Raw genomic sequence first — 18106 nt, 5'->3', positions numbered from 1 at the left:
TAATCTTCTTTAATTGCGAGTTGTTGGGATTTGATATATTTATAGGAGTTAAAGCTTTCAGCATTGTATTAAAAGAAACTTGGCGAGTTGTTATTGTTAAATAAGTTTGGCATTTTAATTTAATACGACTTATTAACCAGCCCCCTAGGGCCGCCGCTTTTTCCGCCCGTTCCCACTGCTCAATAGTATTGAAAGGTGGACCATTCCGACATTAATTTAATTATTATTGTGATTACAATTCAATACGGATCATGTCAGATGTAAGGCTCTTCAGGCGTTTGCTCTATTAACCAGCGTTTCATCTTAGGTCTGTGGGTATATACCCAGTGTCAGTGGGTAGGGTCTGACACATCCCACTCTGACGAGTCTAGTGTCAGACCTAAGACGAAACGCTGGTTAATAGAGCAAATGCCTGAAAAGCCTTACATCTGATATGATTTTGACATGCTCTATTGGTGAAAAATATCTAATTCCCTCCATGGGAATTTCGAATTTTCCATTCAATACGGATGCGAACCATGTTTATATCCTATGATTGTGTTGTTGTGTTTTTAAAAGGTGATGACAGCTTTTACTTGTTCCTTTTGCTTGTAAGGTTAATTTCGTTACTGCCAGTGTGGGCAGTTGAGGGATGTCATCCGGCTGGGTCAATAATAATAATAATAATAATAATAATAATAATAATAATAATAATAATAATAATAATAATAATAATAATATATAATATATAATATATAATATATATAATATATAATAATAATAATAATAATAATATATAATATATAATATATATAATATATAATATATATTATTATTATTATTATTATTATTATTATTATTATTATTATTATTATTATTATTATTATTATTATCATTATTATTATTATTATTATTATTATTATTATTATTATTAATAGTAAAACCATTTTCAACATTTCAAAACACAAGGTAAAAAAAATGAAGGAAACAAGCAAATGGAACAATGAAGATTACATAAGTGCTCCTTCAATTTAAACAATGAGTAATTTAGATATAGCAATATTAATTTTGTTCAAGGATCTTCAGGATCTTGCCATTCTTTCGATTGGACTATGAAATGTATAATGAGTTCTATCCCATTTAACAGACTGATGCACAGCTGAGTCAAAGTGCAGAACATTCATCAAAGACTTCCTTCAGTATCAAATCAATTGGTAAATGTTTGCTATTACTGATGGCTTTGAAACTACTTCCCGTGAAGCAGAATAAGGTAAAACACTGTCAAAATATAATTTCTTAGCCTTAATTCTACCTTGTTTATTCTCCTCAGTTAATTTATTAACCTACTAGATCATATTTTGTCATATTGTGTCTATTAAGAAATACGGTAGGGTATAATGTGTTGAAATATTTTGAAGTCATTTTGAATAACAATTTTTATTTAATATCAAGCTTTCAGGCCATCTGAACAGGAATGGAAAAAATACTAACAAAATTACAAATATTCAATTACAGTAATCAGTATTCATAAGTAATATTAGCAGAAAATTGGAGGAAGGAAATTTGTAGTTCAGTGTTTCATGAAAAATAAGTAGTAAAGCCTTGCAAACTACCTAACTAACTGTGATTGCAGTATATGATAGCTGTGATGTTGCAAACTCAACTGAAGGACTATCATTATACTTCCCTATAATAAACAGTGCTGTGCAGTATGTAAATCCTTAATTGATATACAAGGAATGCAGGATGAATATCTATATTTGGTTCATTCCAAGATTTCTCCTGCACCTTAGGAGGAAGGAAAATCTTTTGTCGCCAAGCTGAGTAGCTCGTATGGTAGAGCACTGACTTTCTGAGCCCAATATGAGGTTCGATTCTGGCTCAGTCTGGAATTATTTAAAGGTGCTCAAATATGTCAGCCTTATGTCGGTAGATTTACTGTCACATTAAAGAACTCCTGCGGGACAAAATTCTGGCACCTTGGCGTCTCCATAAACCATAAACATAGTTAGTGGGACGTACAATCAATTACATTATTATTTAAATTTTTTCAAATTTTATGATCTGACACTGGATAGTTTCTTCTTAGTATACCCATGACTTTGGCTTCAACGAACTGACCAGTGATTCTGGATTCAGAATTAAAGAGTTATATGTAACGATGCAGAGGATAACTACTTTCAGATCTAGGATATATGAATACTTGATTGTTGTTTTCAGACTATCAGAAGGTTGAACAGATTATTCATCAGTAACCTTTCCTGAGTAAACTCTAGTTGTTAAAGTAGAACAGATTGGTGAAATGGCATATGGCTTTTAGTGCCGGGAGTGTCCAAGGGCAATAATATTGGTGATATAAGGTTAATAGCAGCTGTGTCACCGCTACCAGTTTAGATAATACTATAGTATGATGCCTTTACTGACAAGATATAGTGTTTACAGAGCACTATGTCTTCTGGTATGGGCTAGAATAAATTTCTTACTTTCATTGTCCTCTCTCAGTCTCATCCTTGGCTTTGACAATGTAGAGGTGACCGAGGTATGAGCGATGCTAGTAATACCATTCCTTATGCAGCCAGTCCCTGTTATGAATGGTGTGAAAATATCAGCTTATAAATCTCATATTTATTCCGTATTGGCTCAGCACAACTAAGGTTAAGTTATGAGTAGGTTCCCACCTTCCAATACTTATCAATTTCTATATAATAGGTTTATTAATTACATAATATAAACCATATAATCTCTAGTACATGTTTCGTTCCGATTATGGAACATCTTCAGCTAAAATTTGACAAAATGGCAAGACAATTAAAACACATTGATGTTATGATGATACAAAAGCTAAAAGATATGATAAAATGGCACGAAGATTAAAACATATAATTATGATGATGAAATAAAGTTCATTCATGTTGGTTAAAAATTCAACAAGTCAGTGTTCAAATGACGAAGTAAAAACGGCGATAAGGTTCTTCTTCATGTTGGAGACGTGTACATTTTGTTAATCTTGAAGATAAATTGGAGAAATACAAGATTTTCTTAATGTATATTTATCGGGGGAACTCTTGATAAAATAACCGTAGTTGAAGTTGAGTTGTGGTTAGATTATTGAAATGAGTCTTATAGTCAGTCATGTCGTATTTGACGTCCTCCCTTATGTCGTGTTGTTAACTGAGTCTCCAACATGAAGAAGAACCTTATCGCCGTTTTTACTTCGTCATTTGAACACTGACTTGTTGAATTTTTAACCAACATGAATGAACTTTATTTCATCATCATAATTATATGTTTTAATCTTCGTGCCATTTTATCATATCTTTTAGCTTTTGTATCATCATAACATCAATGTGTTTTAATTGTCTTGCCATTTTGTCAAATTTTAGCTGAAGATGTTCCATAATCGGAACGAAACATGTACTAGAGATTATATGGTTTATATTATGTAATTAATAAACCTATTATATAGAAATTGATAAGTATTGGAAGGTGGGAACCTACTCATAACTTAACCTTAGTTGTGAAAATATCACTCATAGGGTCAGTTGGTGCATGCATTTCAGTGGGCTTGACAGACTGATATGTAATAGCAACTTTTGACTCAGTGAGGACAGCAACGGGAAACTACCTCACTCCTCATTTCCCTAGTATGCCTCTTCAGTGACACCTAGGCTATTTACGACAGCTGTTGGTGGAACTGTGGAGGATCAAACCAACCTTCGGGCTGAATACCCAACATACATAGTGTATGAAAATGGCAAGGATAATCACCAAATTACATTTAGTATGGACAGAAAGATTAGAAAAATGGGAAATAACTTACAAAGTAGGGTGCAAAAAAAATGTACATATAATGAATGCAGTATAAGACAAATTTAGCAAGGAAAGCAAGCAAGCTTGTAGTTTTACATGAGTATTGATATCATGATCATAGCCATGGAACCTACAGTTTTACATGTGGTCCAACCCACAGCGGTTTTCATTTAAAAAATCCCACATTCACTGTTTGGGATTTAAACCGTAGCCACATTGGTAAAGGCCAGTGAAGGTGTCATTGGCTATCATATACCTCTTAAGAAGATTACTTATTACTTATGTTGCCTGAGGGGATTACAAATTGAAGTTTACTGTTAGGCTATTCATCTTGTTTGCACTATACTGGACAATTGTAACATACACACATTGTGGGAGATTAAAATACATTCAAATTTAATTCTACTTTCTGATTTTGAAAACAGTGTTGGGGTTATTATCATTTTATAGGATAGTTTATTACTTTACCTTACCATCATGAAATTTCTCAAGAGAGCCTAGTTGTATGTAATGTTAACCATTTACCGTATTTACGCGAATAATCCCTGCACCCTAACTTTAGGTAGGCTTATTTTGAAAAAAAGAAATGCCAACTTTGACGCAAAAAACTGCATCCCAATTTCATGCCTCAAATTTTTTTTTAAATGTGCGGGTATTATTTGCGTAAATACGGGTATTTACGTATTTACGCGAATAATCCCTGCCACCATATTTACGCGAATAATCCCGCACCCTAAATTTAGGAAGGCTGATTTTGAAAATAAAATTGCCAACATTGACGCAAATAAAACCTGCACCCCAATTTCGTGCCCCAAATTTAAAAAAAAAATTGCGGGTATTATTCACGTAAATGTGGTTTTACTTATTTAGCATATGGCTATAGGACAACATACAAAATAAGAAAATAAATACATAATGTACAATATATATACAATATGTACAGCAGGGTGTAAAACAACATGCATAGTCCATTCTTGTTTCAGTGAGGTTTCAACACCCTTGCCATCAGAAAGACAAAGATTGCTGCTTTATTGCTGAACATCAAGTTCATTGAGCCATTGGATTAATGATGGTGGGATATTTACAAGATCGGCATGTGGTCCTTGGTATGAGTGCAGCATATATTCTAACATGCTAACCAAATCCATGATGAAGATGAATGGGTAAGTACTGAAACAGAGATCTACAGTGAGAACATCACAGATGACTTAAGAATCTGTAAACCTCTACCTCTCTTTTGGTAATGTATTTCCTACTGTATTAAATCAATACTTTGTTACATGTAAATCTTCTCAAAATAGATATGAATACCCAATGACCAAATATTATGGAACCTAGACAACCACCTACTAAAATGTGCTAGGCTACATCTTTGTGCAAATAGGATTTAACATAAGGTTAAAACAATCATTCAAAACATAAAAAAGTAGAAAACTGAAGTTATCATGACAACACGAAAAATTTCACAATACTGTACAATAGATGTATACACTGCATAAAACATAGTCTAGAGCAAAAAACTCAATAATGCTGGAATATAAGAAATTTTTAGTGAGCTGGATTTCAGACTAAGCAGAATAAACAACAAAGCTTTGAATCCCTTCAGCCCCCACCATGTTCTGAATACTGCCTGCCTATTGGACTCATTAGAGCTAAAACTTAGCAAACCTTCTCAAAATATATTCCACACACAGTTGTAATATAAAAATATATTATAACTGTCCAGATCAATGTTTAATTAACTAAAATGACAGAATATCATGAGTCTGAATACTGTAAACAATTATGGCTCTTCATTTTGGGTCAAGCTGATAGTTTCAGAGTTGCGTCTATAGCGTGAGTTTCTCAGGGGATCTTCTGTTGGAGACACTGCAAATCTTTGTGGAGTATTACTGATGGTATTGAGCAGACTCCTCACAATAGGCGCATTCAGAGCTCGTTCAGAGAGCGACATGGTTCGGGTATTATCACTGTTGCGTGTCAAGCTGTTGCTTTCCAAGATTGTAGGCAGGCCAGCATTACTTGCCATGGGGCTGTGATTCTGACCTGTAAAATAAAAGTAGAAGCAATACCCTCTTTTATTTAAAATACTACCTCTATTTGATCAATAGGGATGGGAAACAAGAGTGCATTTCTCAAGAAGTCAGAAAACACCTCAGTTGTTTTTTGAGGTCACACATGCCACGAAATTCTTGAGAAGCACAAGTGAGCTTCTTACATCACATGGTGATACACTGAGAGCAATAACACACAGTAACGCATCGGTCAACCGAACAAGTTAGGAGGAGGCTTAGTCTTCCATTCACAACCAAAAGCATTCTTCTGTGTCAAACAGCATGGACCAAGCAGGAATAATAGTGGTAGGAAGTTTAATTTATCCCAATCAAACCATGAGGCTCATGTCAGAATCTGTAATTTCAATTGAGACTGAGCCTTCAGTTTATCCTGGATGGGAAAGACCTGTGCCTTTCTGGCCATAATTTATTGATTATGATATTTTAAGCACACTTTTATGGCTTTCAAAAGAAAGTAATGGGCCAGGCAGTATTTTGCAGGGTTGAGTGGCTCAGACGGTTGAGGTGCTGGCCTTCGACCCCAACTTGGCAGGTTCGATCCTGGCTCAGTCTGGTGGTATTTGAAGGTGCTCAAATACGCCAGCCTCATGTCGATAGATTTACTGGCATGTAAAAGAACTCCTGCGGGACTAAATTCCGGCACCTCGTCGTCTCCGAAAACCGCAAAAGAGTAGTTAATGGGATGTAAAGCAAATAACATTATTATTATTATTATTATTATTATTATTATTATTATTATTATTATTATTATTATTATTATTATTATTATTATTATTATTATTTCTTTTTTTTACAAGCAAATGGACCACTAAGGATCATGCTACAACTTCATTTCTTTCTCTTTGTGTGGAGTTTTCTCTGTGTCCAATACTCCTTCATGCGTTTGATGGCCTGTTTCCGTTGTTCATCTGTCCAGGCTCTTCCGGTCTTCCTAGTTCTTCCTGCGGCTTGAACACCTTCCAAATTCTTCAGTGTGTTCCTAAACCTATTCCTTTCTAACAGCTGGTCTTCCAAGATACTTAACCTTTCCAGCAGTAGTAGTAGTAGTAGTAGCAGCAGCAGCAGCAGCAGTAGCAGCAGTAGTAGTAGTAGTATTTTTCAGATGTTCCAGCAAATAAATTGCAATATAATATTTGTCCTAATGTTTTAGTTTCCAAAACAAAAATATGTTAGATATGATTTGGTTTTGAATAGAGAGCCATATGACATTTCAACACAGTAAAGCATCAGCTAGTAGCTCTACTTTGCATGCTGCATTGTTAGATTAAAATACATTCTATTCCCTTTTCTGTGAACAAGTAGTTATAATTTTATAGTTAAATACAAGAGAAAACATTCGAAAGAATAATACTCAAGTTTTATTTAATTGCAAATAAGCAGTTATTCTAATATTAACAACAAATATCCAGTAGGCCTATATGGCATACTAAAGGCAAGGAGTTCCCAACAAGATGGTGTGCATGTGTTACAAAAGATTGACTGAGAGATCCTTTGAAACAGCTTAAGTCCCAAGCTTTGAAAGATAAATGCTTACTGCATGTTGTAATTTGTACACACATGCAGAGAGCACAACTCTATTAACTTTGGCTTGAGAAGGTTTGTGAGATTTTCAAGATTTGGCCACCAGCTTCGAGACTTCGCGCGAGAAGAATTCCCATCCCTACTGATCAATGTTATCTACTTAGAATTCTTGAAAGATATGTTCATAGTTTTAATGGCAGTTCAAGCAACTGTATTTCACTTGATATTACATTCACTTGACACATAAAATAATGTTCAAGTAGGACATTTGGATATGCAACTCAGCTTAACAGTATATCTACCTCTTACTAGGAGGCCATGAGTTTAATTCCTGGTTTGTTCAAGGATTTTAATCCTGGACTGAGGGTCTGAACAGGATTCAGTTGTGTCATGAGTTCAACAGAGGTGTTGCCTAATATAAAAGTCAGAGAAACTAGTTGAGAAAGCCAAGTTCTAGACATGAGGAAGTTGTCACCTCGCATGACACTCCAATACCTCTAGGCCATCTATCTGGCCAGGAGTCATCTTGACAAGCCCCTGTCCCTTAAAGGGTTGAAAGGGTCGTAGTTCATTATGTTCCTTCTTACAAATCTCCCTTGAACTTACAAATATGTGTCAGCAAGATCAATTATATTATCCAGAATGATTTTCCACAAAATGTTCATTTCATGGTTTAAGATCTTGTGATAATTGATTGATGAATCAGTTCAAGCAACAACAAGACTGAGTTCAAATCCCACTATCGGCAGCCCTGAAAATGGTTTTCCGTGGTTTCCCATTTTCACACCAGGCAAATGCTGGGGCTGTACCTTAATTAAGGCCATGGCCGCTTCCTTCCAACTCCTAGGCCTTTCCTATCCCATCGTCGCCATAAGACCTATCTGTGTCGGTGCGACGTAAAGCCCCTAGCAAAAAAAAACAAAAACAAGACTGAGGTCATCAATTCATGAAGTAGTAGCAAGAAAAGAAATTTTTACACCTTGGTACAGTACCAAGGTATCAAGTAAAGAAGAAGAACCATGAAAGGAAGGAAACTTACTCCTAATTCTTGCAAATTGAAGAGCACTTGAGTCAAAAAAAGCTAGAACTGACCAATGGAGCTTGGATAGTAAAGATAAAGTTGAAAAGTCAGGCTCAAATATGCAGAATTAATGCAATGATAGACTCTGCTAGTTTTAACACATTTATCTCACAAACAGCAAACTCTGAAGGTACTTTTAATCTTATATCGGTAAGGAAATTGTATTATATTTAAATGTCATATTACCTCACATAACACTCTATTTTTTTTTTAATTTGCTTTACATTGTACCAATACAGACAGGTCTTACGGTGACGATGGGACAGGAAGGGGCTAGGAATGGGAAGGAAGCGACCGTGGCATTAATTAAGGTACAGCCCCAGCATTTGCCTGGTGTAAACAACGGAAAACCATCTTCAGCACTGCCGACAGTGGGGTTTGAACCGACTATCTCCCAAATGCAAGCTCACAGCTGCACGACACTCTATTTCTTCTGAAGTAAATAATTTCTCATGCCTCAAAAAATGAAGTATGAAAAAGGCAATAAAGCAGATCATAGAGGACAGTGGTAAGCCATGTAAATAGTGAATTGCACTTGTATATAAGGTGAAATTTTGTAGACAGATAACAAGATAGGATAAAGTTAAGAACATACGGTATAAGTTTTTCAAAAAGGAACCAAAAAGCATGAGAAGTATTGTAATAACTATCTAACAACAAGTAGGTAAGAAGACGGGAAATTATAATCAATACACAAGACCAGTTTTAGAGCAGCCATCTAGTAAAGGATTACTCATGGAATAGTGGATTGCAGATCTCCACAGACTTGAAAAACAAAGAAGTCCAAAGACAAAATATGAAAAGCAACCAGAAGAGCTCATGGTCATCTACAGAGCTTATTGAAAATAATGAGGAATGCTCCGTTTGAGAAAGCAGAGTAGAAGAAAACGATATGGTGGTGCAATGTGATGGAAAATGCCACAGATGGTACCATCTAGCATGCACTGGATTTCAACAATGACAGTTTAAAGCACTCAAAGACATGAGTAAGAAAAGGTGAAAGCTACTTTGGCTCTGCCCCAACTGTGAACAGGACTTCAATATGTATAAAATTGGTATAAGCATGAACAAAATAATAGAAGATATCGCCGCTGCCAAGACAAAACATCCTATGTGAAATATTTCAGCTTGGAACCCATCTGTCGGCAGGCTTGAAAATGGTTTTCCGTGGTTTTCCATTTTCACACCGGGCAAATGCTGGGGCTGTACCTTACTTAAGACCACATTCGCTTCCTTCCCATTCCTAGCCCCTTGCTGTCCCATCGTCGCCGTAAGACCTGTCTGTGTCGGTGCGACCTAAAGCAACTTGTAAAAAAAAAAAAAACTTTGGCCGGTAAGGTTCTGCCATCTAAGGTGCAATATTGCGTGAATATGGTCAAGGCATTCTCGCTCTGCATAATGTATGTGCTGCGGGTCAGTATATCTCCAAAAATATTATCACATAGGTGGTTTTGTCCCTGCAATAATGATATGTGAATTGAGATGAACACAAAACTGAATGAAATGGCAAAAGCAATAAAAAAACTAGCAAAGGAACAAAGCTCAAGATACGAAGAATTGACAGAATCAGTCCCTCAACAATTAAAAACCTACACAAACAATAAGCAAGAAAAAGAACCACATGCAAAAATGCCCAGACAACAAATTATAAAATATAGACAAAAAGCTAGAAAAGAAGATCACATGAATGAGGAAAAATTTAAAGAAGAAAATTAAATAGGTGAAACAACACATAAGGGAGGATGTGAAAAAGAAATGGACAAGCAATGACACCTTGCGACCCAACGGCACAATGGGACTGGATAAGGTAGAAAAGACAGGCATGATCCAACATGGAAAGGTGAAAATGAGAATTCAGAACAGTATACTACAGAAGAAACAGAAGAAGAACACAATAATACGAGCAAGAAAGAAAAGCGAAGACCTTCAAACCACTGTTAAGAAAACAAGTGAGACAATCAAATATTCCCTATAAAGGAACAGAATTTGAAACAACATATGCAAAGAACTAAAATTATTAGGAAACAAAAAAGTGTACAAAGTAGGCTGTCCTTTTCAATACCTGAAGAAGACGGAAGACCCAGAATTTAGGCCAGAAAGGGTAATTGTAAGAAGATTTCATTTTCAAAGAAGGTACAGCGATGAAGGTGTCAATCTCACCCAAGCATAAACACATAAACATGAGTATGCTCCTACAGAATGCTGAAGGATTAAGAAATGCAATGTGTTTCATACCCACAAATTTTTTTGGAGAACATTGACATCATAACAGCTGCAGAAACTTTCCTCACAGAACCACACAAGTTACAAGGATACCATGGAACACACTCCCTTGTGATACCTACAGAAGGAAGACTTTCCGGAGGTATATCATGTTTTATAAAATCTGCACTAGGACTAATTATGGACAAAATAACTGAAAATAATGCCATCATAGTAAAAACACAAGAATTTACAATAATATGTGTGTACATAAATCCTCTAACCTCAGAAAAAAAGTAGTAGGGATAATAATGTCAACACTAGAGAAAGTTAAAAGACAAAAGAGTAATATTGAGGAATTTGGACAAAAACCTCCTCCAAGCACAAACACATCTCCTAAATAACATCAAGATCCAAACTGAAAATGGAAATCTAAATTTGGCTTGAAGTAGCATGCAAAAACTAATCAGAAGATCATAAACAAGAAATCTACCAGGAAAAGCACAACGATAGTTCAACAGAAAAATCATTCACTACACAAAGCAAAGCAAAACCCAACTGCAACCAATCTCCAAATTCATGCAGAAGAAAAGAAAGACTACAAAAAGTTGATTAAAAACAAGAAAGCTGAATATATGGAACATTCAAAAATAGAAGTGGTGATTATGATTATTGTTGTTTAAAGGGACCTAACATCTATGATCACCGGGCGAGTTGGCCGTGCGCGTAGAGGCGCGCGGCTGTGAGCTTGCATCCGGGAGATAGTAGGTTCGAATCCCACTATCGGCAGCCCTGAAAATGGTTTTCCGTGGTTTCCCATTTTCACACCAGGCAAATGCTGGGGCTGTACCTTAATTAAGGCCACGGCCGCTTCCTTCCAACTCCTAGGCCTTTCCTATCCCATCGTCGCCATAAGACCTATCTGTGTCGGTGCGACGTAAAGCCCCTAGCAAAAAAAAAACATCTATGATCATCAGCCCTATCAGGAGTGGAAGAAGCCCTCAAAGATCCATTCATAGCACTAAGGAAGAAAAAGTTCAAATGTCAGGTCTAAATATGAGCACTTGTGAAAATCACTTCAAGACACTCTTCAACATAAATCAAAGCAACAGTGCATTCAATAAAGAAAATGACACATCACCACCAACATGTTTTAAATAAAAACTTCACAGGAAATACACAATGTTATTGGTAATTTAAAGAACAATAAAGCAGCAGAACCAGAGGAAATTTTAAATGAACACCTAGAGAACACCACAGATTTTCTAACAGAAATATGGACAGACATTTTCAACAAATGCCTCCAATTAGGAAAGATTCCAGAAGAATGGAGGAATTCAATGATAAAATTCAATGATAAAAATCCTACAGAAAGGTAAGGGCCATACCAAAGATCCAAACACATATAGAGGCATAGCGCTGGAGAATAATACATTCAAACAATTGTCAAAAATCTTAACAGAAAAAATAGCAAATGAAGTAGAACATCTGACTCTTGACAAACAGTTTGGATTCAGATGGCAAAGAAGCACCCAGCAAGAATTTCCAAAAGAAAATATTATGGTCTATTCAGATACTTCTCAAAAGCTTTTGACTAACTAGATAGAACAATAGTAAAAGTAAAACTGATATTATTCTAAAGGACAAATATCTGCTCACAATAATCACCGATATCTCGACCTATAATAAATACAAATAGATGATGGAAAAATCAAAATCCAAAGAAGTCATAGAAACAAAGGTGTACTTCAGGGCTGACCCAGCCTACTCCTGTTCAGTATATCATCAGCAGATAGATTTCAACTGTTCAGGACACAGAAGCCAATACAGTAAAACTTCTTTTATACATTTCACACTTTTACATTTTCTACACTTACACGTTCTTTTTTGTTTAGTTTTAAGCTGAAACCATTGTGTTCTGCAATATTGTAAATAGTATTAATTTCTTTTTTTTGTAATTCTTGCAAGATAAAGGAACAATGAATGCTCTGAGTACCATGCTATTGTAAGCTGCTTTCTTATGTATGTCTGGGTACACAGAAGTTTGTTGGATGGTAGGGATGATGTGGGTTCTTTTACATATTAAAGGAAAAAGTGTTGTGGCTGTTGTGCATAATGGTTAAGTCCAGATAATTAAGGGCATTACTGTTTGCTGACTCTATGGTGAATTTTATATGTGGGTCAGTGGCATTGAAAAATTCAAGTAGTGTGTTGCTGTTAGTAACATGGGAGTCTAAAATAACAAACTTGTCATCTACATAGTGTGTCCAGTGTTGAATGCCATTAATCTTACCATTGATGTGAGAATGTTCTTAATGATCGATGTAAATATCCGCAAGGATCCCTGAAGCTAGTAACCCCATAAGAAGACCTATCTGTTGGTAAATGACATCAATGAATGTGAAGGAATTGTCATTCAATGTAAACTTCAGAATCCAAATAAATTCATCTATTTCACCTATTCTTAAATTGCTGAATTTGGAAAGATTGTTCTTAATCAATTGTACGGTGTTGTTAATGGGCATATTAGCATACATGTTAGTAATATCAAATGAATGAAGAGTGTGGCATTTGGATAAATTAAAGTGTTTAAATTTATTGCAAAATTCTATAGAATTCTTTACTGATGTATTAACTTGAAAACGGTAGTGTGATTTGAGGAATTTGTGAATGAACCAAGATACCTCATAGGTCGGACTATTTCTGAAATTGATAATGGGTCTTATGGGTATGCTGGCTTTATGGATCTTGGGTAGCACTTTTGCTGTGGGAAGCTTCAGATTCATAATAATCATTTTGGAATTTTCAAGGTCATTCAACTAAAACAAAACATTCTTAATAATGGTTTTTAGGTCTTTTTGTATTTTATTAGTCGGATCTTTTTTTGAGGTTATGAAGTTGTTCTCTGTACAAAAAACATTTGTGCTTTATTGATATAGACACTTTTGTCCATGATTACGGTAGCATTCCCTTTGTCGGCTTTTGTTATTATTAAGTCATTGTGTTTGACTTTATTTAGTTTATGGACTTTAGCTGTGTGTTCTGAGTTGGGTTTAATGGTTTGTTGTTGGTTAAGGATAGAAGATAGCTTGCATTTGACTTCATATCGGACCTCTTCATTTATGGGTAATTTATTAATGGCTGAGTCTGATTCAGCTATGGTAGAAATTAAATTATCACGCTTAGAAGGATTACCCCAATTATGTTTAGGTTCCCTGCTCAGCATATTGAGATCATCGGTATCGAGATTTATATTTTTATGTTTACAACAGGTTGGTGAAAATCATTTGGCTTTATGTTGTTTGGGGAGTTATGTTTGCTAAGTGTTGTTTTTGAAAGAGCATTCCATTTTTAGCAAGTGTGTTTTGTTTCTTAAACAAAGTATGATTAAGTTTGTTAGTGACGTGTAATTGAAAGGATGTCCATTCGAAGGGGCAAAGGAGAGTGGAAACTTCAAAATGAGTTTCATATAGTTTGTGGTTCAGGAGAGATTTCTTTTTATGGAGATATTTGATTTCATCTTTAATCCAAATTTTATCAGTTTTAAGCTAAGTCGCGCAAGATTTTGCTGTGTTCCTATGAGTTCCTAGAAAAGGATTCTGCCCCTAAAGAGAAGTTTTCCACTTTCACTTTCAATAATAGTAGCATTTACCAAATTTCTACATACATACATTACATACATTATCATTATAGACTGTTATGCCTTTCAGCGTTCAGTCTGCAAGCCTCTGTGAATTTACTAAACGTCGCCACAATCCTCGATTTGCAACTAGTGTTGTGGCCTCATTTAGTTCTATACCTCTTATCTTTAAATCGTTAGAAACCGAGTCTAACCATTGTCACCTTGGTCTACCCCTACTTCTCTTACCCTCCATAGCAGAGTCCATTATTCTCCTAGGTAACCTATCCTCCTCCATTCGCCTCACATGACCCCACCACCGAAGCTGGTTTATGTGTACAGCTTCATCCATCGAGTTCATTCCTAAATTAGCCTTTATCGCCTCATTCCGAGTTCCCTCCTGCCATTGTTCCCACCTGTTTGTACCAGCAATCATTCTTGTTACTTTCATGTCTGTTACTTCTAACTTATGAATAAGATATCCTGAGTCCACCCAGCTTTCGCTCCCGTAAAGCAAAGTTGGTCTGAAAACAGACCGATGTAAAGATAGTTTCGTCTGGGAGCTGACTTCCTTCTTACAGAATACTGTTGATCGCAACTGCAAGCTCACTGCATTAGCTGTACGACACCTTGATTCAATCTCACTTACTATATTACCATCCTGGGAGAACACACAACCTAAATACTTGAAATTATCGACCTGTTCTAGCTTTGTATCACCCATCTGACATTCAATTCTGTTGAATTTCTTACCTACTGACATCAATTTAGTCTTCGAGAGGCTAATGTTCATACTATACTCATTGCACCTATTTTCTAGTTCCCAGATATTAGACTGTAGGCTTTCGGCACAATCTGCCATTAGGACCAAATCGTCAGCATAGGCCAGATTGCTTACTAAATTTCCACCTAATTGAATCCCTCCCTGCCATTTTATACCTTTCAGCAGATGATCCATGTAAACTACGAACAGCAAAGGTGAAAGATTACAGCCTTGTCTAACCCCTGTAAGTACCCTGAACCAAGAACTCATTCTACCATCAATTCTCACTGAAGCCCAATTGTCAACATAAATGCCTTCGATTGCTTTTAATAATCTGCCTTTAATTCCATAGTCCCCCAGTATGACGAATATCTTTTCCCTCGGTACCTTGTCATAAGCTTTCTCTAGATCTATGAAACATATACACAACTGCCTATTCATCTCGTAGCATTTTTCAATTACCTGGCACATACTGAAAATCTGATCCTGACAGCCTCTCTGTGGTCTGAAACCACACTGGTTTTCATCCAGCTTACTCTCAACGACTGATCGCACCCTCCTTTCCAAGATGCCAGTGAATACTTTGCCTGGTATACTAATCAATGAGATACCTCGATAGTTGTTGCAATCCTTCCTGTTCCCTTGCTTATAGATAGGTGCAATTACTGCTTTTGCCCAATCTGAAGGTACCTTACCAACACTCCACGCTATTTTTACTACTCTATGAAGCCATTTCATCCCTGCCTTCCCACTATACTTCACCATTTCAGGTCTAATTTCATCTATTCCTGCTGCCTTATGACAATGGAGTTTATTTACCATCCTTTCCACTTCCTCAAGCATAATTTCACCAACATCATTTTCCTCCTCCCCATTTGCTTGGCTGTTCACAACACCACCAGGATGATTTCCTTTTACATTGAGAAGATGTTCAAAATATTCCCTCCACCTCTCCAGTGATTCCCTGGGATCTATTATGAGTTCACCTGAATTACTCAAAACACTGTTCATTTCCTTTTTCCCTCCCTTCCTAAGATTCTTTATTACTGTCCAGAAAGGTTTCCCTGCTGCTTGACCTAGCCTTTCCAAGGTGTTACCAAAATCTTCCCAGGACTTCTTTTTGGATTCAACAACTATTTGTTTCGCTCTGTTTCTTTCATCTACGTACAACTCCCTGTCTGCCTCGGCCCTTGTTTGGAGCCATTTTTGATAAGCCTTCTTTTTACGTTTACAAGCTGCTCTCACTTCATCATTCCACCAAGATGTTCGCCTTTTCCCATCTTTACACACAGTTGTTCCTAGGCATTCCCTTGCTGTTTCTACTACAGCATCCCTGTATGCCACCCATTCACTTTCTATATCCTGAACCTGCTTACTGTCTACTGTTCGAAACTTCACACTAATCATATCCATGTACTTCCGTCTAATTTGCTCGTCCTGGAGATTTTCTACTCTTATTCATTTGCAGACAGATTTCACTTTCTCTACCCTAGGCCTAGAGATACTTAGTTCACTACAGATCAGATAGAGATCTGTATCATCGAAAAATCCGTGGAAAACTCGTACATTCCTAACAGATTTCCTGAATTCGAAGTCTGTTAAGATATAGTCTATTATGGATCTGGTATCCCTAGACTCCTATGTGTAGCAGTGAATAGCCTTATGCTTGAAGAATGTATTCGTTACAGCTAAACCCATACTAGCACAGAAGTCCAGCAAACGCTTCCCATTCCCATTAGCTTCCATACTTCCCCACATTTAACAATCACCCTTTTGTATCCTTCAGTTCTATTCTCAACTCTCGCATTGAAATCGCCCATTAGCACTATTCTATCCTTGCTGTTGACCCTGACCACGATGTCACTCAATGCTTCATAAAACTTGTCAACTTCATCCTCATTCGCACCCTCACATAGTGAATACACGGACACAATTCTAGTCCTAATTCCTCCAACTGACAAATCTACCCACATCATTCGCTCATTTACGTGCCTAACAGAAACTATGTTCCGTGCAATGGTATTCCTGATAAAGAGCCCTACCCCAGACTCTGCCCTTCCCTTTCTAACACCCGTCAAGTACACTTTATAATCTCCTATATCTTCCTCGTTATCTCCCCTTACCTGAATACCACTTACTCCTAGCACATCCAGATGCATCCTCTTTGCTGACTCAGCCAGTTCTACTTTCTTTCTTCCATAAGCCCCATTAATATTGATAGCTCCCCATCGAATATCATTTCGTTCACCAAGTTGTTTTCAAGGAGTCCCTCGCCTGTCAAATGGGAGTGGGACTCCGTTACTGCCATAGGTCTGAGGCTTGCTTAAAATGTTCTGAGCTCGGTAGATTCATGAAGCAGGATGCTACCCTACTTACACATAGTCCAAGCGAGGATCTCTCCTCTAACGGGTTATGGACCACCGGTGGATTGCATAGTCCTAGCCGCCTGAGCACAAGGAGGGCCAGGACACAGAATATGTCCGAGATGCCCACTCCCATTCCATAGTAACTGGTATCCTGACTCTCAGGACCACTTACTAGGCCACTCAGCCGTTGCCCATGGTTCACGAACTAGGACGTGACTACAGTAACCCACAAACATGTAATATCTTTAAAAAAACACAACATCAAAATAGCGTTTAGAACCTCCCACACCAACTCCAAACTCATTTTCAATCCACACAATGTCAACAATAATAATAATATTAATAATATATATTTGAACTATGGTAATCCTGTAACTCCAGCTGTGTAGGTCAAACAGGCCACAATTTTGTCATAAGATACGCCAAACATCGCAACTTCCTAAAATATAATTGTTTTTCAGCTATGGGTGTACATCATAAAGGATCCAGACATGAATACACATCAATAGATGCATTATGAGCAAAAAGGCACCTTGCTCAACGTTCTTGAGAGCATCCATATTGATTTAGATCAATGTATTAACCCCCCCCTCCACCACGGCACTTAATGCCCTTGAAAGGCTCTGGCCTGCCCAGCGACCGCTGCACAGCCCGAAGGCCTGCAGATTACGAGGGGTCGTGTGGTCAACA

The 18106-nt window shown here is 36.8% G+C and overlaps 1 protein-coding gene across 1 annotated transcript in view; it reads right to left on the bottom strand.

Annotated features, from left to right (window-relative positions):
- Positions 1-1434: 1434 nt before the first annotated feature.
- The window catches only part of LOC136874525 (uncharacterized), a 256905-nt gene continuing 240233 nt past the window's right edge, over positions 1435-18106 (bottom strand). The window contains exon 13 of the mRNA XM_067148162.2: positions 1435-5835. Coding sequence (XP_067004263.2) covers positions 5573-5835 — 263 coding nt within the window. The 3' untranslated portion in view covers positions 1435-5572. The remainder of the gene's footprint in view (positions 5836-18106) is intronic.

Source organism: Anabrus simplex, chromosome 5, assembly GCF_040414725.1.
Source record: "Anabrus simplex isolate iqAnaSimp1 chromosome 5, ASM4041472v1, whole genome shotgun sequence".
Taxonomy (NCBI): Eukaryota; Metazoa; Arthropoda; class Insecta; order Orthoptera; family Tettigoniidae; genus Anabrus; species Anabrus simplex.
Note: the sequence above shows the minus strand (reverse complement) of the source record. Positions and strands in the feature narration are given on the sequence as shown.